General features: G+C 36.5%; 1 protein-coding gene across 3 annotated transcripts in view; it reads right to left on the bottom strand.

Annotated features, from left to right (window-relative positions):
* Nucleotides 1-26,124, bottom strand: part of ATP10D (ATPase phospholipid transporting 10D (putative)) — a 101,158-nt gene that overhangs the window by 57,742 nt on the left and 17,292 nt on the right. For all 3 annotated transcript variants that reach the window (XM_074324639.1, XM_074324641.1, XM_074324640.1), the window contains exons 2-3: nt 14,800-15,126; nt 11,523-11,717 (exon numbers count right to left, since the gene is read on the bottom strand). In XM_074324639.1, coding sequence (XP_074180740.1) covers nt 11,523-11,717; nt 14,800-15,089 — 485 coding nt within the window. In that variant the 5' untranslated portion in view covers nt 15,090-15,126. The remainder of the gene's footprint in view (nt 1-11,522; nt 11,718-14,799; nt 15,127-26,124) is intronic.

The raw sequence follows: 26,124 nt of genomic DNA, 5'->3' as shown, positions 1-26,124 counted from the left end.
GAGGATATTTGTATCATAGAACATCCTATCAGCTAACTAGGCAGCATTTCATATACAATACTGCCAAAAATTTTAAGAAAGTCTGTCTCCTTCCCCTGCTGCCTCCAAAATATCTATAAACAACTGGTATTTGTCACAAAAATACACTTTAAAAGCAAAGATATATTTTCTATTATCATTATGGGGCTAAATATTTAAATTATGTCAAAGAAGCCTAGGAAATAGTTATATCCTAAGTTATATGACCTATATAGGAAAAAAATAATGCATCACATTAAATAGAAATGACACCTTAGGCCCAAACTTGTATAACTTCGGTTATACAGGATTGTTTCAGGTATTTCAAGAAATTTAGTTTATAGGGCTAAGAAGTACATTTTTAGGACATATTCTCCCAAAATACCTAATGCACCAGGTTGAATCCAACTAAAGGAAATTCTTGATTACCTAGAGTTTATTAGTTCAGAGAAAAGCCAATCAAATACTTTATTTTTGTCTACCAAACTTCTCCCTAGTGTTTGTGCATACCAGTTCACTCTGCCATGGAGGAAAGTAACGGAGAAGATCAAAAAGGTAGGCAAAGGTCAGATTTTGAAGGTTCAAGCTTACATGCCCCACCTCGGAATAGGAATTTCATTCCATAGAAAATGGGAAGTTACTAAAGGTTCACAAGAAGAAAGATGTGATCTTACTCCTTCTCCTGCACCAGAGTAATGGATGGATTGTTGGGTGGCAGGCTAGTTAGGAGCAGGACTGGCCATGAAACTAATGGAAAGTTATTAAAATAATTCAGGGCAGGGATAAAGATGGTGAAAATGAAGTCAGTAGCAACAGGGATGGATAGAAGAAAATAAAATCAAGACATATTTGAATACTAGTGATAGAGACAACCAAGTTTTTTGACGTACTACATGTAAAGGATGATGTAAAGGTTTCTAACTTGTATGATGGAATGTTGAATGATCCTTTTACCATGTCTCAGAGTTTAGGAGCAACTGGTTACATCACAAAGGAGATAATAAATTCAGTTTGGAAAGTCTTTATTTGAAGTGGGATATGTAATTGAAAATGTACAGTAATTTGAGGATTCTGATCTTAATCTTATGAGTACACACATAAATTTGGAAGTCCTAGGTACACAGAGGGCAGCTGAAACCAGGTCAGGATATGAAATTCCTTAGGAAAAGAGACTTCAAAGTGAGAGAGAAGTGGAAGAAGACCCGAGGAAGTGATGTCAGAGAAATCAAAGGAGAAGAAAATTTCAAAAAGGGAGTAATCATTAAAAAAAAAAAGTCACAATGGGGTCATGCCTACGGTATTTGGTTATTAGGATATCTGCTGATCATGAAGAAAGCTAAGAAGCATGAAAGTGTTGATGGGGAGTATGAAGAAGCAAGTGAGACCTTCAGTGAATCAGAGAATGATTGGAAGTTGAAGAAGCAGAGTATTTCACGAAGTATAGCTATGAAGGAATAAAGGGTGCAAGTAGCCACTTCCAGGAGAGGTGAGTCAGACAGAGGGTGAGATAACTGGGCGCGCACACAGGATGCAGGGAAAAAGCCTCCGGAAAAGGTAATGCAGAAGGGAGAGGACAGGATGGGGAGGGAGTGTTGGTTGAGGCAATGGAGAAACAATAAGGAATGGAATTCAGCACACAGACGAAGGAACTAAATTACAATAAAGGGGGTTACCTCTTTATCTAAGGTCAGAAGAAAGTAGGTGAAGATGATGTAAGAAGGAATGTGAGTTACATAATTCTCAAATTATGTAACGTAATGGCCTTTACTTTATTGGCCATTTACCACTTAATGGCCTTTACTTTTTCTATAAAGAAAGCTATGAGGAAATTAGCTAAGAATTTGTAAAGGTAGGAAGAGAAGACAAACTTGAGCATTAGGGTTAAAGATTTTATTTTTCTTTCAAACATAAGAAGTAAGATTCCTCTGAAGGACAAGTTTATTCTACATTGGAACAAAATTCAATGTAGCCAATTTTACAATTGAATTAACTTCATTTTTTTCCCCATTTGGTGCACATGCCAGGATTTAAAAAAAAAAAAAAAAAAACCAGCAAATTTCCCCAATAGGTAGTTAGTTCAGGTCAATAAACATATATTGATCTTAATTTATGCCAGTTACTTTGTTAGGTGCTAAGAATACAAAAATGATTAAGATATGGTCACCAGCCTATGGAAGTTATGGTTAGAAATGTGAAAAAGAGATACAAACAGTAATTTCAAAGAGAGAGGTATGTACAGGCTACTATGGGAGCAAACAGTTGGGTATTCGGCCCTGGAGGAGGTGAGTCTTGAAGGATGACTAAGTGAGTCAGGTGAAGAAAGGTGGATAGCCTAACAGTCAGAGTACTTATGCCGAGAGGGGAGGCACAAAATCACAGGGCATGAGAGCAAGATGTGTTAAAGCTTCTACAAGCTGAGTGACAATGCGCGCTGCCACATTTAACTAGCCTTGGAAATTTATCATTGTAGTGGACTCAAAACAAGGCTCTATTTCCTTCCCTGATACAGAATTAAAACTAGTAAGAGGACTTTCTTCTTCTCCCACCGCCCAAATGTACAACTAGAATTTCTTGCATCTACTTGGTTGGTTGTGCTTCTGTGTTACACTCACTGGTCAGGACATATATAGCTCTTACAATTCCTCCTTCAGGCAAACTTCTAGATCCATTGCTTGTTTAAGAATTCAACATCAAACAGCTTTGCTGCATAAGCACTGGGAAAAGTTGGGAAGAATACACTGGAATTAACAGTGATTCCACTGGGGTGGGAGATGGGAGGAAGGGGAGAAAGGTAAGAATGAAGAAAGGAGAATGTGGACTTCTATTTCTTTAAAAAATTGAAGGAGAGAAAGTGGGATTATGAATATGTTCTTCTTGTTGTTTTTTTAATATTTTTACAATAAAACAAAAATAATAAGCAAATAATGAATAATCATTAGACACAACAGAAGCTAAGACTTATCAAATGCTTTATATTCATCAATTCATTTAGTTTTTGTATCAATGTTATGTGGTTGGTACAATGTATGTAACATGGCTCCTTTTGACAAAGGAGAAAAAAACTGGTTTTGGCAGGTTAAGTAACTTGCTCAAGAATACTCAGCTCCTAAGTGGTCCTGGAATTTGAAATAAGGCAGGTAGTAGTTTCAGATCCATCTCTCCAGAACTACATTTTACTCACAGCTATGGTGACTTACTGATGATGACTGATGAATAAAAAAATGCTTTAATTGTGCATTAGACAGTGAATTTCAAGAACCATTGCTTTGAATTTGTATGGAATCTCAAAAGACCCCAAACAGCCAAAGCAATCCTGAGAAAAAAGAACAAGTAAAAGGTATCACACTCCCCAACTTCAAATTATACTACAAAGCAACAATAATCAAAACAGTATGATAGTGGCAGAAAAGCAGACATACAGACCAGTGGAACAGAATTGAGAGCCCAGAAATAAATCCACATATATATGGGCAAATAATTTTCAACAAAGGAGTCAAAAACATACAATGGAGAAAAGACAGCCTCTTCAATAAATACTGCTAGGAAAACTGGAAAGCCACGTGTAAAAGGATGAAACTAGACTTCTATTTGGCACCATACACAAAAATTAATGCAAAATGAATCAAAGACCTAAATATGAGATCTGAAACAATAGAATACACAGAAGAAAACATATGGACTTTGGTCTTAGAGGATTTTATGAATTTGACCCCAAAGGCAAGCAAAGTAAAGCAGAAATAAATGAGCGGGACTATATCAAACTAAAAAGTTTCTGCACCACAAAAAAACACCATCTGCAAAACAAAAAAGCGACCACTCAAATGGAAAAACATATTTGCAAATGATACCTCTGGTAAAGGGTTAATATTAAAAATATATAAAGAACTCATCCAACTCAACAACAACAAAAAACCAATCCAATTAAAAAATGGGCAGAGGACCTGAATAGACACTTTTCACAGGAAGACTTACTGATGGCCAGCAGAATATGAAAAAATGATCAACATCACTAACTATAAGGGAAATCAAATCAAAACCACAATTAGATACCACCTCACACCTGTTAGAATAGCTATCATCAACAAGACATGAAATTACAACTGTTGGAGAGGCTGTGGAGAAAAGGGAACCTTCGTACACTGCTAGTAGGAATATAAATTGGTACAGTCACTATGGAAAACAGTATGGAGGTTCCTCAAAAAAATTAAGAATAGAATTACCTTATGACCCAGCAATCCCTCTTCTGGGTATCTACCTGAACAATTTGAAAACATTTATTCATCAAGATATATGTACCCCTATGTTCATTGCAGTATTATTCACGGTGGCCAAGACATGGAAACAACCTAAGTGTTTTTCGATGGATGCTTAGATAAAGAAGATGTGGTACATATATACAATGGAATATTATTCAGTCACAAGAAAAGATGAAATACTTCCATTTGCAACAACATGGATGGATCTTGAGAATATCATGCTAAACGAAACAAGTAAGATGGCAAAAGTCAAGAACCACGATTTCACTCATACGTAGTATGTAAGATATAAAACAGAATGCAACAACTAAATGAACTAACGAAAGAAAAACTCATAGACACAGGCAACAGTATGGTAGTTACCAGAGACGGGGGGTGGGGGGAGGTTGAAGAGGGTAAAGGGGGTCAAATATATGGTGATGGAAGAAGAGTTGACTTTGGATGGTGAACACACAATGTAATATGCAGACAATATATTATAGAACTGTGTACCTAAAACTTATATAATCTGTTAACAAATGTCATGCCAATAAATTTAATAAAATTTAAAAACAAAGAACCATTGCTCTGGAAAATGTCGTACATGAGGCTAATTAGAAGGCCATTGATGTTTGGCCTCATTTCAAGAATCATTAAATTCTATGAATGTACGAAATAATAAAATGTAACTTTAGCTAGTATTTTGAAACTTCTAACATCAACATGGTGATCTTTAAAGATCAGAAACCAATGTAAATTTCTGAAGAGCTGGCATTATATCTATTTTTTGTTTAAACCTCTAAACCTCTCAGTACCTATAACATAGTAGGCACTCAAATTTGTTAACTGATTAATAGTTTTGTTTTCAACACACTTCTACTATCCTTGAAACAAACCTTAAAACCCTACAAATGGCTGCTATTTTAAAGGCAATCTTAAGAACATCAAGTTTTCTAAAATAGTTCATCCTAACTTAATTGGAGTATAATAGGGTTTAAGTGTTGAATTTCTATACTAGTATTTGTCATTTCCCAATGATACTTTCCAACAGAAAATTAAGTACCTTGTGGAAATCCACAGATTACAAATAAGAACCAAATTATCTGCATAGCAATGTTAATATGAGTCTTCCAAAAGCTTGCAAAATTTAATGGCCCCATCCCTTCACCTTAATTTCACAGAGGAATAATTTGTTCTCTAAAGTGATTTCTTTGTATTTCACAGGAATTTAAATTAGCATATTTAAATCAACAAGGCATGGTCTTATAGCCTACCTTAATTTGTTTATATCCTTTTTTTTTAATTAAAGTTTATTGGGGTGACAATTGTTAGCAGCAAAGTTATATACGTTTAAGGTGTACAATTCTGTAATACATCATCTATATATCACATTGTGTGTTCACCACCCAGAGTCAATTCTCTTTCCATCACATTTGATTCTTTATATCCTTATAATATGTTCCAAGAACAATTGGGGGAGGGGAGAAGGTAAGCATTATTTCTTGTACAACATTACACAAAAGCAAATTGCATAGACTATAGATGAAAAGACATAGTTACCTGGTTCTATTATGAAATGCAATTATAAAGTGGTATTTTGAAATAGACCTTAAACACTTGAATAATTGATCAGATTATTGCATTTCATCTTTAAGTTTATATGCAAATCATATAAAATAGATCTGGGCTATATCTAAAAAGACATCTGCAAAAAAATTATACCAGGTCTCCCATTAGGCAATTTTAATATTTACAAAATCATACAGTGTTCTAAGGAATTCTCAAATAATGAAGAAATCACTGGATAATGTGACAAACATAAACTCTAGCTAATAGTTATTACTAGCCTACAATAATCATCATAATGGCTAACATTTACTTAGCACTTAGAAAGGAATAGGCACTATTATATTCATAATGAAGGGAAGGGGTTTACCTAGCTTAGTAGGTAACTTGCCTAAGGCTACACAGCTACTAAGTGAGAGAATCCAGATTAGAAAAGCAAACAAACATACACTTTCAATTCTAAAGTAGAAAATCAGCAATTATTTATATATAACAATTTGTATTTAAAATACATATAAGAAGCATTCTTTCCATTTGCTAAATTTGGCATTAGCTGGATAATCTTAAAATTGACCAAAATCTGGATTTTGTTCATCATATAATCATTGTAAACTATTTCCTACAGTTATTTTTTGAGGGTGAGACTATATCAACATTTCAACTCTCTATCCCTGGTATATAAGGCCTTAAATGTCATCAAATGATTCATAGCACTGTTTTAGTAGAATGTTCTATGACTTTAAAATGAAAACCATGGGCTTTTACTATTACTTTCATTTTTCCATACAATATGTCAGTTTTTCTGGTACAATTAGACATGCGTATAGATTATATCTGACTATAAGAAAAAAAATAGAACTAATTTTTCCTTATCTAAGTACAGCTCACATCATCCAAAGGAGAAAGTTTTCTTTATAGTTATTTTAAAGCAAATGCTGAGAAAGCTACTGAAGAATTCTACCAATGAACAAAGTTCAGAATCCTGCAGGTGATGCTTGAGCCTCACTTCTTCAGAGGAGCCCGCCCTAACCATGTGCTCACATAAAATTGCAGACAATTCTACCATCAGAACAAGACTTTGAGATATTTTTTGTCCCAAAACAAAACAAAACTTATGTCACCTGGTTGAACTCTCGGTCAGTCAAAAGAGCCTTACGTTTCAGAATATATTTGTTTATATAAAACAAGACTTTTGAATCCAGATAGCTTTTATTTTGACCTGGTAACTAGAACAGAATCTCTAGTCTGACAAATTTAGAATTACTGTCTTATGAATTTAGAGTCTTTGTAAGAGCGCTAAAGTCAACCCAAGAAATGTACCAAGTGCTTTGGACTGAAGAGTGACAGCATCAGTCCAAGGGAAACTGAAATGTTCTCAAAGGCTGAAATAGTTACCTACTTTGGGGCTCAAAGCTGTCTTTGAGTGCTTCACATTTTCTCCCTTGGGAATTTAGGTCAAACTCCTAACTTCAAAATCACCTCAGAAGGGACTGATGACTTTGAAATTTCTCTCTGCAGCCTTTCCTTCCTTCTGTGCTGTTCCCATTTGCCCACTGGACATTTCCACGTGGGTGCCTGTCTTGCCATCCTTTTCAGTTGATTCTACCTGAGGTGAATTTAATGCTCCCTATATCTAACAGTGGTATTCTTATCCTCCAAGACTCAAAAATCACAAAAGTTCACCAAATTCAATTGGGTTCTTCTTCACAGTATCTCTTCCATGAATCCCTTCCTGTACTTTGCATCTATTCCCAGTCATGCCCTGGACTGATTTGTAGAGACTCATCTAGTCTGTTAGTAGAGGCTATTCCCAGGACGTGAGGAGACTAGTATTCCTAAAGCACAGCTGTTACCGTATTTCTTCTCTGCTCAAAAGATGGATTCTCTATCTATGATGGTTAAGTTGATGCGTCAACTTCAGTGGGCTGTGGGCTGCCCAGGTTGTCTGGTTAAGCATTATTTCTGGGTGTGTTTGTGAGTGTGTTTCTGGGGACAATTTGTATTTGAGTGGGTGATCTGAACAAAGCAGATGGCCCTCCCCAGTATGGGCGAGCATCATACAATCAGTTGAGGGTCTGAATAGAACAAAAAGGCAGAGGAAGGCTGAATTTACTCTTTGGTTGACTGACTACTTGAGCTGGGACACTGATCTTCTGGCCTCAGCCCTCCTGGTTCTGAGGCCTCCAGATCTGGATTGGAATCTGCACCATCAGCTCTCAGGCCTTCAAGCCACACTGCCAGGCTTCCTGGGTCTCCAGCTTGCAGATGGTGGGACTTCTTAGCCTCCATACTCATGTGAGCCAATTCTGTATAATAAATCTCATTCCTTTGGGTTCTGTTTCTCTGGAGAACCCTGACTAACACAATGGCCTTATGATGAAGGCCCTCCAGAGCAGGCCACAAACTCCCTTTCCAGCATTTTATTTCTCATACTGCCCCCTTACTTGGTTATTCCCCTCAGGCCAAGTTATTATACACAGTCTCTCCAGGATATTCTACAAACCCTCCTATTTCTGAAATGAAAAAAAGTGACGCATAAGCTTATTTGTGTAGCAATTCACATATTTGATTCAGAAATCTGTTCACAAATCTGTTCTAATTATGACTTCTTAAAAATAGAATAGATCATTTCTTATAAAAGGGAACTCCAGAGAATTAACATTATAAACTTTGTAATTCATTTTCATAAACACCATACAAATAAGGACTTAAATATATTCCTCCTCTTTGATCAAGTAATTTCATTTCTTTTTTCTTTCCTTCCTTCCTTCCTTCCTTCTTCTTTTTGTAAGGAGGGCGCAGCTCACAGAGGCCCATGCGGGGATCGAACCGGCAACCTTGTTATTAGCACCACACTTTAACCAACTGAGCTAGCAAGTCACCACCCTATGAACAAACCATTTCTAATTATAATGGTGAAATAATCATAGATCTTTGAAACTTTTGTATAAGAATATTCACTGAAGCATAAATTCTCAAAATTATATAAATATGGGAAATATGACCTGAGAGTCATATGACAGACAATGCAGCTATTAATATTAAAAATACTTTCTTGTTCAGGGCAGCTTATGTATAAATGAAAGTGAAAGAATTAAATTTGAGACCAGAAGAAGGAAAGCAAGCAGATAGTTTCTAATCCTATATGTTTGCGATTAGGAGAGGATGAGATATGAAAAATATGAACGGATATGAGAAACAAGATACAAAGAGCTATCTATGGAGGAAAGGGATTCTGAAAAATGGGAAAGAGCATTCTTTTTGGGACACAAAACTAGAGGCCGATAAAACCCTTCCCATTGCACCAACAACAGAAGGTATTCATAAAAGGAAGTCTTTTCAGAAGCATATTTTCAGCTTTGATACAGAGAGCTTGGACCCTCCAGGCACTGCTGCAGAAGGGTCGACGCTACTAGATTCATAAAGCATCATTGGAAGATTTGGGGAAATTCCGTGTTTCCCTGAAAATAAGACCTAGCTGGACAATCAGCTCTAGTGCGTCTTTTGGAGCAAAAATTAATATAAGACCTGGTATTATTATATTGTATTGTATTATATTATACTATACTATACTATACTATACTATACTATACTATATTATGTTATATATTATTTTAGACTAGGTCTTACATTATAGTAAAATAAGACCCGGTCTTATATATTATTATATTATATAATACCAGGTCTTATATTATAGTAAAATAAGACCGGTTCTTATATGAATTTTTGCTCCAAAAGACATATTAGAGCTGATGGTCTGGCTAGGTCTTATTTTCAGGGAAACACAGTTCCTCTCGGGCTTGGTGAGTTTTGTGACTCTTCAGTATTGGGCTTTTGACCTTACATTGACCGAAACAAGTTTAATATGTATAATTCTTTGTTTCAGCCAATGTATTCATATTGGGCTTTTCATCTTACATTGGCTGAAACAAAAAAGTTTACTATTTAGAATGTTTGTTTCGGTCCATGAAGGATTAAGGGCTTAATATTTAGAATTTGCAGAGCTGAATAGGTTTGGCAGAAGTTCAGTTGAACTTTCCAGTTATGTTTCGTTAAGTGTGTTGCGTTTATACTTCTACAAGTGTCAAAGCTTAAAACTGCACTAAAACTTTAGAGTGATACCGTGTATTTTCATAGAAATGCCCTCTTTTAAAAATAGTTCTTTGCAGGGCTGTGTTGTATACCTGCTTGGATCACCTCAGTTTCTTTTTTCTAGATTTGGTAAAGGAAGACTATGAAGAGCAGTGTCAATTCGCATGTAATAACTGGAAAGGCATTGGACCCTCATGGTGGTGATATGGAAGTGGGTGGATGAGACAGCTTTTCTCTCCTACATGCTACCTGTGTTGTGGGTGTTCACTGAAGTCTTGTCATTTAAGAGGAAACATACAAACCTTAGGAACCCTTACCTCAGGCTTTAAAGGGCAGGGCATTACATAGTCAATCTTTTGGGAGATTAGTGATATGTCACCTAAACCTGGAATATTTTTTAAAAATGAGTGTTTTCAACTATCTGAAATCTTGTTCCTACTTTCTCAAATGCATTCCTGGAAATTATGTCTATAAACAAAGCATTTCTGGGCCAAGGAATGTTTTCAATATAGCAAGACTTCACATTATATTAAATGCTGCAAGTTCCATCATTTTTAAAGGACAGAAATACATATGATAAAGAATGGTACATAAAATTACAATCTACCACCTCCAAAAACATTGTTTAGAGAGTTTGGAGCTTGGAGATTCAAGTATTGATTGCAGTTTTATTTTGAAAAGAATGCTACAACTTCTGTGGTCTTTTCTCCCTCATGTTTATAATAAAGGAAAAGCTAATAAACTCTATTTAATGAAAAAAAAAACTTTCTTGAAGCATAAAGACATGGGCAGTGTTTATGGTATAATATTAGGCTAAAAGAATCAGAATAAAAACAATGTATGTAGTACAATCCCAATTTTGTAAAACATACACATAATGTCACAGGACTTAAAGGAATACACCACAGTATCCTAAACAGCTGTCTCTGGACACTAGCACTGCAGGTATAATATAATTTATAAATGTAGGCATATAATATGTAGCACAGTTCAAAATTCACCTTAACGAACTTTATCCTTGGCTATGTAGGCTTTCTATTTCACAAATATTAGAAGCACAAGTCTCCAACAGAGCAAATATGCTTCTGAAAAGACCTCCTCTTATGAATGCCCTCTGTTGTTGGTGCAATGGGAAGGGTTTTATCAGTGTCTAGTTTTGTGCCCAAAAAAGAATACTGTTTTCCATTTTTCAGAATCCCTTTCCTCCATAGGTAGCTCTTTTCTTCTCTTTTTCATATTGCATCTTGTTTTTCATATCCATTCATATTTTTCATATCCCATCGTCTTCTAATCCCAAACTGTAACATCTAGGATGAAAAACTATCTGCTTGCTTTCCTTCATCTAGTCTCAAATTTAATTCTTTCACTTATTCATAAATTATAGAAGCTTTTGCTTTATCAATTCCTGAGTTAACAAAGGCTCATACGCTTCTGTTTTCCTATGACATCTGAATTAAATTCACTAGAGGTCTTTAATAAGTATTAGTTGAAAACACCACCGACACCACCACAAAAAGGGTCCTGGTTACGCCTAAGGGGAAGAAACGTAACAGTCTGCGTATTTCTAAATGATATATGTGTGTTTTCTAGCACAGCTCCTGTTTCACTTACCTACTGTAAACTTTAGTTACTAAATTGTTGATCTGCTTATCAATTTTATATTTTCGGTAGTCTTCCAAGCCATCTTTAATTGCGATAATTGTAAGGACCACCACCAGCGGCAGCATCGTAATTTCCTTTTGGAAGGCTTCTACCAAAGGCACCCAGTTCAGCACGACTAGAAACAGGAAATATAAATTGGCGGCTCTGCAACCCAAACACACACAGGAGGTGTTAAAAAAATCACATAAAAGCCTAAACAAAAGAGGCAAAAACTACCTTAGGATGTTGTCCTATAATCCTATTAGTTGGTTTTGGATGCTACGGAATAGAGAACTAGCAGAATCTAACAAATCTGAATGAAAAATTCATTATTCCTGTAGACATCTAGCTTAAGGCATACATTAATAAATGAGAGGTATTACTTACTAAATACATAATAGTAAATATTGGAGTGTGACACTCTTGAATTGTGTAACATGATATAAAGCATAATAGGAAATACTATTCTCTTTTTAAAAGTTAAAAAAATGTAGAGGAAATTCATAGTTAATGCATTACAAAAACAATTTTTTTTCAAAGATTTTTTTTTATTGGGGAAGGGGAACAGGACTTTATTGTGGAACAGTGTGTACTTCCAGGACTTTTTGCCAAGTCAAGTTGTTGTCCTTTCAGTCTTAGTTGTGGAGGGCACAGCTCAGCTCCAGGTCCAGTTGCTGTTGCTAGTTGCAGGGGGCACAGCCCACCATCCCTTGTGGGAGTCGAACCAGCAACCCTGTGGTTGAGAGGACGCGCTCCAACCAACTGAGCCATCCAGGAGCTCAGCGGCAGCTCAGCTCAAGGTGCCATGTTCAATCTTAGTTGCAGGGGGTGCTGCCCACCATCCCTTGCGGGACTTGAGGAATTGAACTGACAACCTTGTGGTTGAGAGCCCACTGGCCCATGTGGGACTCGAACCGGTAGCCTTCGGAGTTAGGAGCATGGAGCGCTAACTGCCTGAACCACTGGGTCGGCCCATAAAAATAAATTTTTAAATAACCCAACTTTCTAGCCTTCAGAATGTAATCTCTATGTCCAAACATTACATTCTAACATGGCTCAACACTCAACCTGTGGTTTGTTTTTGTTTTTCACCCTTAAGACCAACCCTTCTATTTCTGCTTTTATGCTATTCAGAACCACTTTTCAGGAACTTCCTCATTCCTCTATTATATATACCAGGTGTGCCAAAAAAATGTATACAAATGGACACTTTGATCAGTGTTGCTCAAGCAGTAGTTTGCCGTAATCAGAAGTGTCTGAATGCTGATGGTAACCACTTTGAGCATCTCTTGTAATTGCAGAAGTCAAACATGACTTTTCTTCTTCTTTTGTTATCGGTATATATTATTACAATTATAAGAGTTTTCCTTTTATAAAACATGTATGCATTTTTTGGCACCTTCTGTATTTAAATACTCCTCCATTGTCCCCTAAGGTAAATTCAAGTGGTCCCTTTCCTTAAAGGAAACAAACAAAATCTCAATGCTGTATACCCCCTTGAATTTTTATCACATATTTTTCCCGTTAACCATCAAACTTTTCAAAATAATCTAAACACATTTTTTCTTCCTAAACTCCAACTCCTTTTACTCTGAAAACTCTTCCTTAACCTTTTTTGGTACTTTTTTGGCTTCAATTATTTCCATGTGGAGTGCATCCAAATCTACACCGCTGGCCCTGAACTCTTCAAGTTTTAGATTCTAAGTCTATCAAGGGCACTAGATTGCAAACTCCTTAAAAGATAGAAACACCTGTAGCATTTAAAGCCATTAATTCAACAAATTCACATGTATACTTTAAACATACCCACTGTGCAATAAATGCATATGGAACATATGTAGAGTGAATAACGAGAACGAATATATGTAAAATGAATAATGACTGTTGAGAATCCCTATACTCATATTAGCATCTCAAACTTCACATTTAAAAAAAACAAAATAATCTTCCAGCCAAGCTTCTTTTTATTCCTGTCTTTACTTTTTCTGTTAATCCGCCCGGTCACCTCAGCTCAACATGGACACTTGTTTTCACTTAACACTTTGTAAGCAGGCATTTTCCCGCCAAATCGCGTCGTAACGCGGGGCTTTTTTGACATTTTCTCGCCAAAATTAGACTTTCCGTAAAATATTCATATCTTTCGATCTATTTGATATTTTTCTATGAAACTTTCAGTGTTTTAGTTTAAAAAGAGGTCTCTATTTACTTTGCAAAATTTTTGCCGGTTCCAACTAGAGGCGATATGACGAGTTTACTCATTTCCCGCAAAAAATTTAATTCCCCGTATCTAATCCATAATATCTGTGATGGATTATCCTCTTTTCATTCCCATATTGACAAAAGTTCAGGTCTCCATTAAAACTCACCAGGACATATACAATATCTTCCTACATGTCCTCTCTGCCTTCAATTTGCCTCCCATAATATGAGCACAAAAGGACTAATTCTCAGACCTCAAACAAAGCTTCTGGGCTACTGTCTTTCTGCTTTTACTCATATTCCTTCCTCCATCTGAAATGACACCTCTGCCTGGAAAATGTCACTCTCCATAATGAAGTTCAAATGCCATGTCCCCTTCTATTGTTCTCACTATATCAGTATTATTTCTCTTTTTGAGGCTTCTATCCTACTTGGCAGCACTTTATAACACTTATCACATCCCCTATATCTTCTCATTGTTTGTATACACATCTTAGTTCCCGTGCCAAACAGCAAAGTCCACAAGAAAGGCGCACCCTTTAGACTTGTGTTTCCTTCAGTGCCTAAACTCATGAGAGAGCGTCAATAAAAAACAGGTTAAATTGAATTACATTGTTGTTTCACCTAATAATATCTTACACCTATGTTTGCTTCCGAGCTCCATTTCTCCGTATTATCAAATAAGAAAAAGCTAAAATTAAAATGCACTGTGGAAAGAACACAAAAGCAAGAGTGAGAAAACTCAAGGTTATAGCCCCTGGTTGCTACTTATCACTGGAATGGCACTGTTTAAACCAGTGCCAAACTTAGTTTCCTCATATATGAGGATAATAATATCTTCTCTGGTCAAGAGAAAGCATCTTACCAATTATAAAGTGCTATGTGAACATAAGGGGTCATCATTCCACAATAGACTCTACTAGGATTGTCAAATATAAATTATGTCACAAGTCTTAGGCTTTGGTCACATACAATGTTATGAAAAACCTTATATATCAAACTGAAATAACAAAACAAAACAAAACCTAAGATTTTTCTACAAAAGTACCTGTGAAATTGTTCAAATAAATTTCTTGGCACAAAATTCAGAAGCGTGTACTTTGTTGTTCGTATTCGGTTATTCACGTAGGTTCCAGAGAACTTTTCATACTCTTCCTTGAAGGGCTGGAGGTGGGGAACAACAACCCGATGCTTTCCTGCCAGTCTGGGGGTCTGAGAGGACTTGGCTCCGCAGGTAAGTAGAGAGGAATAGTTGTATGGCCTGTCATCATCGGTCCTGTCTGTCCCGCCCATCAGCCGCCTCCAGTGATACCTGGCCCATTGAAGGGGCTCAGTCATGTCCAAAATGCGCTAAGATCCAGGTTATGTAGGGAATCTGGCAAAACAAACAAACCTACTTAACACTTTCTGGAAAATCTTAAAAAATAGTTAGGATAGTACAATTTAAAATGTTTTTCTATAACAAATAAATACAGAGGGTGCCAAAAAACGTATACACACTTTCATACAGGAAAAAAACTGTATTAAAATTACAATACTCAATATATACCAATAACAAAAGATGAATACAAGTCATGTCTATATATATTTTTTTGGCACCCCCGGTATATGACCCAACGGCTCACAGTATAAATGGGAAAGTAAAAACTAGAATTTGGAACTCGTTTAACCAAAAATTTTTATTCAATAAAGGATACACCTTCTGCCTCCTTTATTGAATATTTATATTTATATATAAATGTAACCACAGGGCTGATCACCTGATCATTCAAGCAACAAGAGACAGCATCTACAAGGCCATTCCATAATACCTTAAAGCAATTTGGGCCAAATATGTACAAGTCTCTTCATTTATCTAATCAGTTTTCTCATCTTTGACATGGGAATGCCACACACATCAGGAAAATGGTGAGGATTAAATTAACACCATGTAAATCACCCAGCATAAAGCGTGAGAGAGAGTAAGCAGTCCATAAAACCCCTTCTGGGCAGATTACTAAAAATGGATGTAAATTCTTTCCTTCCCTGTAAGCACATCCCTTCACCCATCTAGCGGTGGAGCCTTTCTCTACCCATTGAATCTGGACTTGACCACGTGCCTTGCTTTGGATAATGAAACCCTGGTAACCATGACACAAGCAGAGGCTTGAGCAGTGATTGCTTGTGGGACTCACACTCCCCTGGAGAACCTCGTGGCCACTGCCATGTGCTCGAGCCCAGGATGAGTACACATGACCCACTCACCACCTTGGCTCATGTCAATTTGTGGCAGAGGCCACTGCTTGCCAGCTGACCACCAACACATGAGTGTGCCCAGATGACACAATCTAGAATCGAGATAAACTGTCTCAACAGCTCAGATCAAATTGCCAACCCACCAAATTGTGAGTCAGTAAAAGTTACATCACCAAGCTTTGGGGTGGTTTGTTATAAAACAAAATCTAACTCTTATACTATCTTTCTTATTTTCCTTATTTCCAAGTTTTTCTTATTTTCCAAGAAATTCACCTCTGCCTGGAATGTGAGCTCATTGATTTTAAAAAGGGGGGTAAAAACCCTAACATTAAGAGGGCACTGTATTTCAAGCATTTTGCAAAGCACTTTACGTGCATTATCTTAATACGAACATCAATCGGATACATTTCTGTTTTTCAAAACTAGAAATATTTCTAGACATGAGGTATATTTCTATTTTACAAAAGAGGCTTAGAGAAGTTGAAAGTAATTTGCAGAAGTTTACATGGTTAGTAAGTAGGTAAGGCTGATTCAAACCAAATCTAACTCAACAATTCTTGCTTTTAACTGTTAACGTGCCTCATTTATTTTTACATCCAGAGTAGCTGACACTTAGTAGGTGCCCAATAAAAGTTCATCCAGTAGGTAAAGAGCACATCAGCAAGTGTATGGAGGGCGAGGTCTGGAGGCCTTGGTTTCTATCCTTGCTTTATCAATGCCATTGCTTGTACTTACCATCTTAGACTGGAGCTCATCTCTGGAGATGCTCATTTAGAAAATCTGTGAGTATGCCCTGATAATCTGAATAGAACTCCCCAAATGAAACTGATTCAGGTGGCCCATGTTTTCCTATGGAGATAAACAAGGCTATGTGCTACAAACTACAGTAGGCTAGAAACACAGAGATGATTGAGACCTAGCTCTTCTTTTCCAGGAGCTTATGTCTAGGCGAGGTGATAGGCATGTAAATATATAAATGTAACCACAGGAGCAAAAGAGTGTTCAAAGCACTAAGGTAGTTTGGGCAAATTATTTAAGCTTGCTTCCTTCCTAAGCTTCATTCTAAATATGTAACATGACTACTGATTCTTTTCTCTAAAGTATTATACTAACCAGAAATTAATAGTTTCCCCCTAAGGACCTCAAAATTGTTTCCAGCTTTCATGGATACATAAATCATTACCTAGTAGTGCTGGAAGATCTGGCCCAATTAATTGTATTCTAGTACTTTTTAGTGAATCAATGTTTTTAATAACCCATTCTTGCTAACACACTTGTTTATGATACATGGGGTCCTTAAGCAATCCAAGAGATTACATTTATGCATCATCACTTTCTCACTGCATTTACAGGAAATAAGTTGAATCACAAATAATAATCTTCTGAAAATCCATCAGATCTTTAAAAACTCTGTTATCTAAAGCAAAAGAACAAAAACAAATAAGAGCATCAAGTCACTTTTAATGGGAAGAATGCAAGAGCCTCCAAATGTGTGTACTGTGCCTGTATATTGGACCCGCTATACAGCCTCTACGCCTCTACTATCAAAGAGAACATACTCACTCGTAAAGTCAGTCTTACCAGTTTTGTACTAGTAATGGAAACAAGAAAAAAAGTTCTATCCCTTCTAAAATATTTGTTCATAGAGAGCTAAATCAATGAACAGTAACTGGTCCAAACAAGTCTATCCTTTCAACATAGTTTTTAAAAAGTCTACCTCTGAAGTAATTTGCAAAGCCTGGTTTTCGCTTCAGTATAAAAAGAAAATACAGCTTCTTAACCTAGATTAGCGGACATTTGGTTGTGCCCAAAATGTCCACGGAGACATTGAGTCAATGCCAGAAGATCCTTGAAATTTCATCTTATCAAAAACATCTATAAGCATATTTCATCCCAGCTAAATGGTCCTTGACATGTGGTCTTGTCAAAAACGTACACATTTAGAAAACGTCCCTGGATTCAAATAGCCCATAACATTTATGAGGTTGGTGCAAAAGTAATTGCGGTTAAAAAGGTTAAAAATAATTACAAAAACCGCGATTACTTTTGCACCAACCTAATCTTTACTTTTGGTTTACAGGGTGAATACATAAACAAATACTATCAAGGCCATTTTGGCATGGATCAAATGTCTCAATGGGTGTCTTGGACAGAAGCAAATATCAAGGACCTTCTGGTGTGGTGCAAATGTCTCAGTGGATGTTTTGTACAAGACCAAATGTCCTGCAAGGCTTAACCTATAACTAGGGATAACAGCTTAAGTTATTAAAGTAATTCATAACATATCCATAAATCTCCCCCAGAATAAGGATGTAAGACAGTGCTTTATCAATGAATCATCAGATAATATAAAATAATATAAACACTAAGTGCTTTTCATGCATTTTATCCCATGTACATCAGGTGACAATTATGGCAAACCTCAAAATTTTTTTAGAAGGTTGAAATCAGTACAATTTTACATTATTTCTGGAAACTTTAAAAGAGTAATTTTCATTTGTAATTACAGCAGGTCCTTGAATAATATTTAGTTCAACATCATTTTGTTACAACATTGATGAGATGCCATAGGAACTTAATCCTTGTTTATATCAATCAGCCTATGGTAAAAGTAGTTTCATTGTGTCATTTCGCTTCAAGTCACAGAACCTACCAATGGTGATGAGTGAGGACTTACAGTAAATTGTTAAGACAGAGGAATGTGTATCCCTCCAGTGTCCACACAATCTCATACAACAATCTAGATTCTACTAAGAGTTTTAAATTTCAAAATGCAAATTCTTCAGAATACAAACTTAGAAGTAATTAAACAAATATGACACATGGGTAGTGTTAACTTCTGGTAATTTGTGGTATATCTAACTAATAACCTCACACTAGCAAAAATACTTATTGGTTTACAAAAACAATCAGCTTTTCATTCCACATACCTACTCAAGAACCTTATTTTTTTTCCCATTCACTCAGTTCCGAAGAGACAAATCTATGACTGGAAGACATTTCATTGCCAAAGAATTCGTAGGCCCACCTTCCTTGGTACTTTTTCAAAGTCCTTAAACTCACATTAGGTGCTCTATTTACTCACATATTGCCTTCTTCCTTTCCCTGGCTCACTGCCCTCCCTCAGCCACCCAGTCTCTGTCCTACTCTCTGAAGCCTGGTGCTTCTTATCTTGTAATGACCCTCCCTTCAGCACTGCTACTCTTCCTGAAAAGTGATTACTGGATGAAAGGACTAATCTACACAAGAGAAAATTTCCATGTTTCCCGATAATAAGACCTAGCCGGACAATCAGCTCAAATGCGTCTTTTGGAGCAAAAATTAATATAAGACACGGTCTTATATTATATTGTATAAGACCAGGCCTTATATTATAGTAAAATAAGACCGGGTTTTATAATTTTTGCTCCAAAAGACGCATTCGAGCTGATTGTCTAGCTAGGTCTTATTTTCGGGAAAATACGGTTGTTAGCATTTTCAAGGGATAGAAGAAAAAAAGACCAGGTGTAGGAGTAATTAACATGTGGTAAAAATTCTTTCAAATTTCTAGCTTAGAATTTAAACCATCTTACATTGAACAGGAATGACCAAGGATCTACTTTGTCACTCTAGCTCAGTGCTTTCAAAATTTGTTAACTGTTTTATATATGAAAGAAAAAGTCCTACAAAACAATTCTTACCGTTATTACTTTCAATGCGTGCATTTTCTATTCTACTGTATTCTCATTCCCTTCTCTCTCTCTCTCTCTCTGTCATAATACTGGTCAAGATGCACTGAATTGGTTCCAATGTCCACTAATACCCGGGATACCAAAAAAATGTGTACACATTTTAAGAGCTATGATCTTAAAATGTGTATACATTTTTTTTGGCACCCTCTGTATGTTGCTATTCACACTTTGGAAGGACACTGATTACATATGGCTCCATAATGGGTTGAAAGGACAAATCCACTTTCAACTCCTTTTATGGTAGGAAGGTGCTCAAAGACAGAAGTTGGACTAGAAGGCTCAGGGGAAGGTAATACTTTACCCACCACAGCCTGGAGCAAATAGCCTTTTAATCTTTCCCCATCTACGTCAATAAGGTTAAAAGTATATTACTACTTAGAGAAGGTTCTATTATTAGTAATATTTCATATAAATATTCAGGAAAATTTCTTTAAGATATGAAAGGAAAGAAAATCAGAGTAAGTCATACCTCATCAAGAATCAGCAAGAGTCATGATATTTTAAAGCTTAGACTTTAGAAATTACTGAATCTAGAGGCCGCAAACCAAACTTGCCCTTAAGCAAAATTCTATCTAATGAAGTATTTTGCATTATGGTATTGGCAAACATATTGTTTTACTTTTTTTTTAATACAGGACATTTTAAAATGGAGATAAATTCACACAAAATATTGATTATTAGCCTCTCTTAAAAAGAAAAAAAAAAACAACAGAATATTGGGCACACTTTTCACATGGTAACAAATGTCAGCTTTTTCACTGTAGCCCCCACCTGAACTGTACATTTTCTATTTCACCTATTTTCACTGAGTGAATGAGCACTGTGCTCACCACTCTGACAAATCGAATTCCTCCTGCTCTGTAGACCAAAGCTCGACTATCAGTTGCATCACTTATCAGCTATGTGACCTATGTAATTGACCTCTGCGCCTCAGCTTGCTAATCAATAAAAGAAGACACCATTAAGAGTCATGGGCACACTGTAGATGAACAATGCTCGTTCTATTCCCCACTCTCCTCTTTAGCTGTTTCTTAGGTCATAAATAAGTAAGGTTGGAAACCCAGTAAATTGGTCTGAGGTCCAAACTTTCAATACATTGCTTTCAAATTAAATAAAGTTGTCCAAGTCTCAGTAAATAGATACTATATATCTGCTGATACCAGAGAAGTAACCAGCATTAAATAGGATACAAACAGAACACCAAACAATCACGAAAGACAGGCATGACAAAATGACCTACTACCACCTGATCTCATCCTCAACCATCTTCTCCAAAATCCATTCCAATTATGTTCGTGAACAAACTGTATTCGACTTGTCTGGTGTTTCCCAAACTCCACTGGGGCCCCTGGTAATCACAGTGCCCTAGGCCTCTCCCCTGGAGATTCTGATTCAGAGGAGCTAGATTGGGGCCCATAAATGTGCAATTTAATTAGTACTCATGTGACGCATCAGGGAGGTCGCAAAGCATAGCCTATACCCTCCACCTTTAGAAATGCTGCCTGCCCTCTCTTGCTTGAGGACTGGTCAATCATATCACTCACTTACCATACCAGCTAGACTGTGTTAGCTTGACGTTGGAGTGGGGGAGATTGAGAAGGATCCACACAGCAGATACCGTAAGTCATTCCCTGCTCTATTCGCATTAACCCTGAGCGTGGCTGCGTCACTGCACTTGGTACAGTGTGCTTCAGGTAGCTTCACTCTTCAAAGTCAGGGAACCTATCTAATTCCAGATTCCACAGAGTCCAACGCTCGGCCAAAGTTAGATGATCAACAACATAGTCTATGTAGGGCTTGGTACTATCTGTGGTTTCAGGCATGCACTGGGGGTCTTGGAATGTATCCCCCGTAGATAAGGAGGGACTACTCCACTTCTGTTTTCTCAAACTTAGATCTTTTACTCCCACTTGAAATGGAAGGAAAGTCAGGCTGAGCAATGAAAGAGGAAACGGAGTGCTTTCGTTTCCTCTTCCCATACTACCTGTTTAATTGGAGAGTGTGCCAGGCAAACAACCAGCTGAGGATAGTAATACCCTCTCTGAACTGTTCCCAGGAGTAAGTAGAGCAACCTAGCAGACAAAAGCTCTAAGGAACAACTTAGTGTGAAGCATTTTTAGGATTTTTCAAGAATATAATTTACAATTCTAAAATTTAGCCCACTCCTCAAAGACCTGAATAGTCATGGTTTTCTGATACTAAACAAAATGGTTCCATGCTTTGACATGATACTATGCCACTAATTAGAACCCTGCCTTGAGAACTAACATTTTTTTTCAACACATTTTTTTTTAAACATTTTTTTTTTTAAACATACAAAGAACCAAGTGTTTTAAAGTTCAATTACCATTACTTAGAATTACCATTACTTAGAACCAGAAAGAACATTTCAGGTCTACATATTCTACTCCTGAGTGAGCTGTTATCCTTAAAAGTAAAAGAAAAACATCTATAGTTACCTAGGTTTTAATTAAAGTCTCCATTCTTAACTTCATTTTTCGTTGAAGAACAAACTACTACTACATGAAAATTTGGATTACAACAAACTTCCTGCTGGTTAGTGATGGAAAAATACCATTAAAGATTAACTCTATGAAAATGCCTGCATGCTTCCGGCCTGAGCGTGGCACCCTGAAGCCCAACATTACCAAGAAACACAGTGTTCAAAGACCTGACTATGGACACCTTGCTTTAATTAACTGACATTAGCATTTTATCGAGAATTTAAAAGTTAATTAATCTGACCACAGAACCTAAAGATAAAGATTCTTAATACATGTTAACACTGGCAGAGAGGGATTGGGAATGAGATTAATACAAACCAAAGGCTATATAAACCCAACTTGCAATACTATTTCATGGCAAGGCAACTAAGTGGTAGGAAAAAAAAAGTTTCATTGCAAGCAATCATTTACCACCATCAGAGAAATATCTACGTGTACTAAAAATATGTATGTGTAAATTTCTTGGATTGCCACAACAATAATATAAATCAATTTCTCTTATGAATATTGAATATGAAAGCTCAATACAATTTAGCACATTAAATAGAACTCAAAAGAATGACTGTTGGTGGTTTCTAGGGGTTGAGCGTGGCCTCTGACGGACAGTCAGCAAGGAAACTGAGATGTAGGCCCTACAACCACAAGCTACGAATTCTGTCAATGACATGAATAAGGTTGGAAGTGGATTCTTCCCAGAGTTTTCAGATGAGAACTCAGCCTGGATGACATCTAAATTTTAACCTTTGAGAACCTGAACAAAGAAAGAACCCAGTCACACTGTACCTAGACTTCTGATCTACAGAACGCTCTACTAATAAATTGGGGTTGTTTTTGCCTATTAAATTAATGGGCATTTGTTATATGGTGATGGAAGACTAATGGAGAGGACCCAAAAACAGATCCTTGTATAAACAGGAAGATAATACACTCATATGGCAAAAGCGGAATCACAATTCGGTGGGAAAAATGGTAATTTGTTTAATAACTCGAGAATAAATGGTCATCCATCTTGAAAACAAGAATGCTAAATCCCGGGTCTGGCCCAGTGGCTCAGGCGGTTGGAGCTCTGTGCTCCTAACTCCGAAGGCTGCTGGTTCGATTCCCACATGGGCCAGTGGGCTCTCAACCAGAAGCCTGCTGGTTAAATTCCTTGAGTCCCGCAAGGGGTGGTGGGCAGAGCCCCCTGCAACTAAGATTGAACATGGCACCTTGAGCTGAGCTCCCGCTGAGCTCCCGGATGGCTCAGTTGGCTGGAGCACAGGCTGTCAACCACAAGGTTGCCAGTTCGATTCCTCAAGTCCTGCAAGGGATGGCAGGGAGCAACTAGCAACGGCAACCGGACCTGGAGCTGAGCTGTGCCCTCCACAACTAAGATTGAAAGGACAACAACTTGACTTGGAAAAAAGTTCTGGAAGTACACACTGTTCCCCAATAAAAGTCCTGTTCCCCTTCCCCAATAAAATCAAAAAAAAAAAAAAAAAAGAATGCTAAATCCCTACTTTATACCACATTAAAACGATTTTCTATTAAAATATTTTAATGAACTTTAAAATGTAACTAATTCTTAATTAAAAACAAATCTCTAGCTAGATTAAAAACTTAAATGCAAAAATTAGAGTAAACTTACTAGAAGATTTAGAATATTTTTGTTATTGTTACCTGAGCAAAACTTTCCTAAGCAAGAGAGGTTAGAAAACACAAATAATTTAACAATTTACTTATCTATCATCTATCTCACATAGCAACAGTCATAAATACAATTGAGAGACAATTGCAGTACACAATGACTGGCAAACTCTTAATATTTCTACTATCCAAAGCGTTCATACGAATTTATTAAGAAAAATAAAGAGCCCAATAATATTGGGGAAAGAATATGAATAAGCAATTCTCAGGAGAGGATATTCAAAGGGCCAGAAAAAGGGACACTCAACTGCACTAGTCACTAGAGAGTTGCAAATTAAAAGCTATCATGAAGATACTGCTTTTACCCATTCTACTGATAAAATCTAAATGATTAGTTATAGTCAGTGTTGGCGAGGATGGGGAGAAACAAACCTTCTGAGAATTGCTACAATCTTTCCCCCACCAAAAAAAATTTAACAGTATTTATTAAAATTATAAATACATATAACTATTGACACAGCAATTCCACATTGGAGAGTCTTACCTATAGATGAAGGTATATGTACAAGAATGCATAGAAATATCACAGAAGTCCTTCAATTGGAGAATAGCTGACTATATTGTAATATATCCATATTATGAAATATTATGAAATAAAATGACATATCTCCATACATTGAAATGGACTAATGACCATTATGTATTGTAAGCAAACAAAAAAAAGTGCAAATGACAGAGAAATATAAATATAATGATCCAACTTTTGTAAAAATGAATGAGGAACAGACCAAAATGACTGATCTGGGTTAAAAGAATAGCGAAAGTGACAACTTGGATACAGTTTAAGTTTCACTTTGGTTTACTACCTAACCAGTAAACAGGATTTGCAAAGACATGCACAAGATCGAGTATGGGCACGAATGGGCACAGCTTCCATCACCTCCCCAGTTCTTCAAGAAGTTATGACCATTTAGTAGTTTTGTCAGCTGTGATGAATGAGGACCCAGCCAGATCACAAGATCCCCTGCTTCTTCAAATTCTTAGGCTAGAAGAGGGGCTCATCAGCAAACAAGGGTCCACCGATTAGTAAGCAAGGACTGTCTTGCTGTACTATAGTGTCACAGGTCTGGGCCTATTTCTTATTGCATTGTTAAATCTGTAATTGGCTTGGCCGTGGCTTATTCACTTAATAACACAAAATGCCTTGGATGTACGTTTATATACATTTGCTAAGACATGGATAAAAGTAGAGGGTAATTCACATGAGGCTATGAATATTGGTTATCTCAAGGTCGGAATAAACAGGGAATAGGCAATTAAGTTTGTTACAATGAACATGTATTGATTTATAATTTTTAAAAACCGACTTTCAAGGTTTTGAAGGAAGAAGTTGTAATTAGTAGGCACTCACTCACAGAAGCTGAAAAAAACCCCTAATTAAAGTCCTAAAATCTACAAGCTATCAATTTAGGCATAAAATCAATTAAGATCAGAAATAAAGAAACATAAACCAAGCATTGCTTAGAAAATAAGTACTAACACTTCTATAATAATTACCGCTTACAAAATACACTTCACATATGTCATTTAATTTAATCTTCACAACTTGGTATGAAGTGTCACTTCCAAGTGTCAGAGTGAGAAACAAAAGGTCAAAGACATTTTGCAACTCAAGGCATGCAAGTTTGACTCCAAAGTCACGCCTTTCCAAGTATACAATTTTGTTTACATACAAAATTTAAAATAATCAAATATGATTGTTTAAAACTAGATTATTTCTAATTACATTTTTTCTAGAAGATATATTTTCTAGAAGATATCCTTCAATAACAGAGTGTCCTAAAACAACATATACTATGTTCCTTCTTGTACACAAATGTACTTGAAAAGCAGGCACTTCTCAAGAACTCTGTTTTCCTTAATGAATGATTAATGGAAAATTTGTAGCAGGGCAGATTATCAAAGGTAAATACAGGCTAATGAATTCCCTTGGACCCAGTTAGTATTCAAAAATTTCTGAGGTCATCACCAGCCAACAAACAACTTCAAACATACATATGAGCTCACTTGTCTAAAACAGAAAAACATTCTTATGTATGGTCATTTCAAGATGCTCTGTTTGTGGCTGTCAAATTCCAGCATGAATCGGAATGTTCTGTGCCACACTTCTGAGTTTCTGAGTAAGGAGGTCTGGGGTGGGTCTCAAGAATCTGTATTTCTTTCCTTTTAAAAAAATTTTTTTTTCAGTTAGTTGACATTCAGTATTACTTTATATTA

This window comes from Rhinolophus sinicus, linkage group LG02 (assembly GCF_036562045.2).
Source record: "Rhinolophus sinicus isolate RSC01 linkage group LG02, ASM3656204v1, whole genome shotgun sequence".
In the NCBI taxonomy this organism is placed as follows: Eukaryota; Metazoa; Chordata; class Mammalia; order Chiroptera; family Rhinolophidae; genus Rhinolophus; species Rhinolophus sinicus.
This window is presented reverse-complemented; position numbering and strand designations above follow the sequence as displayed.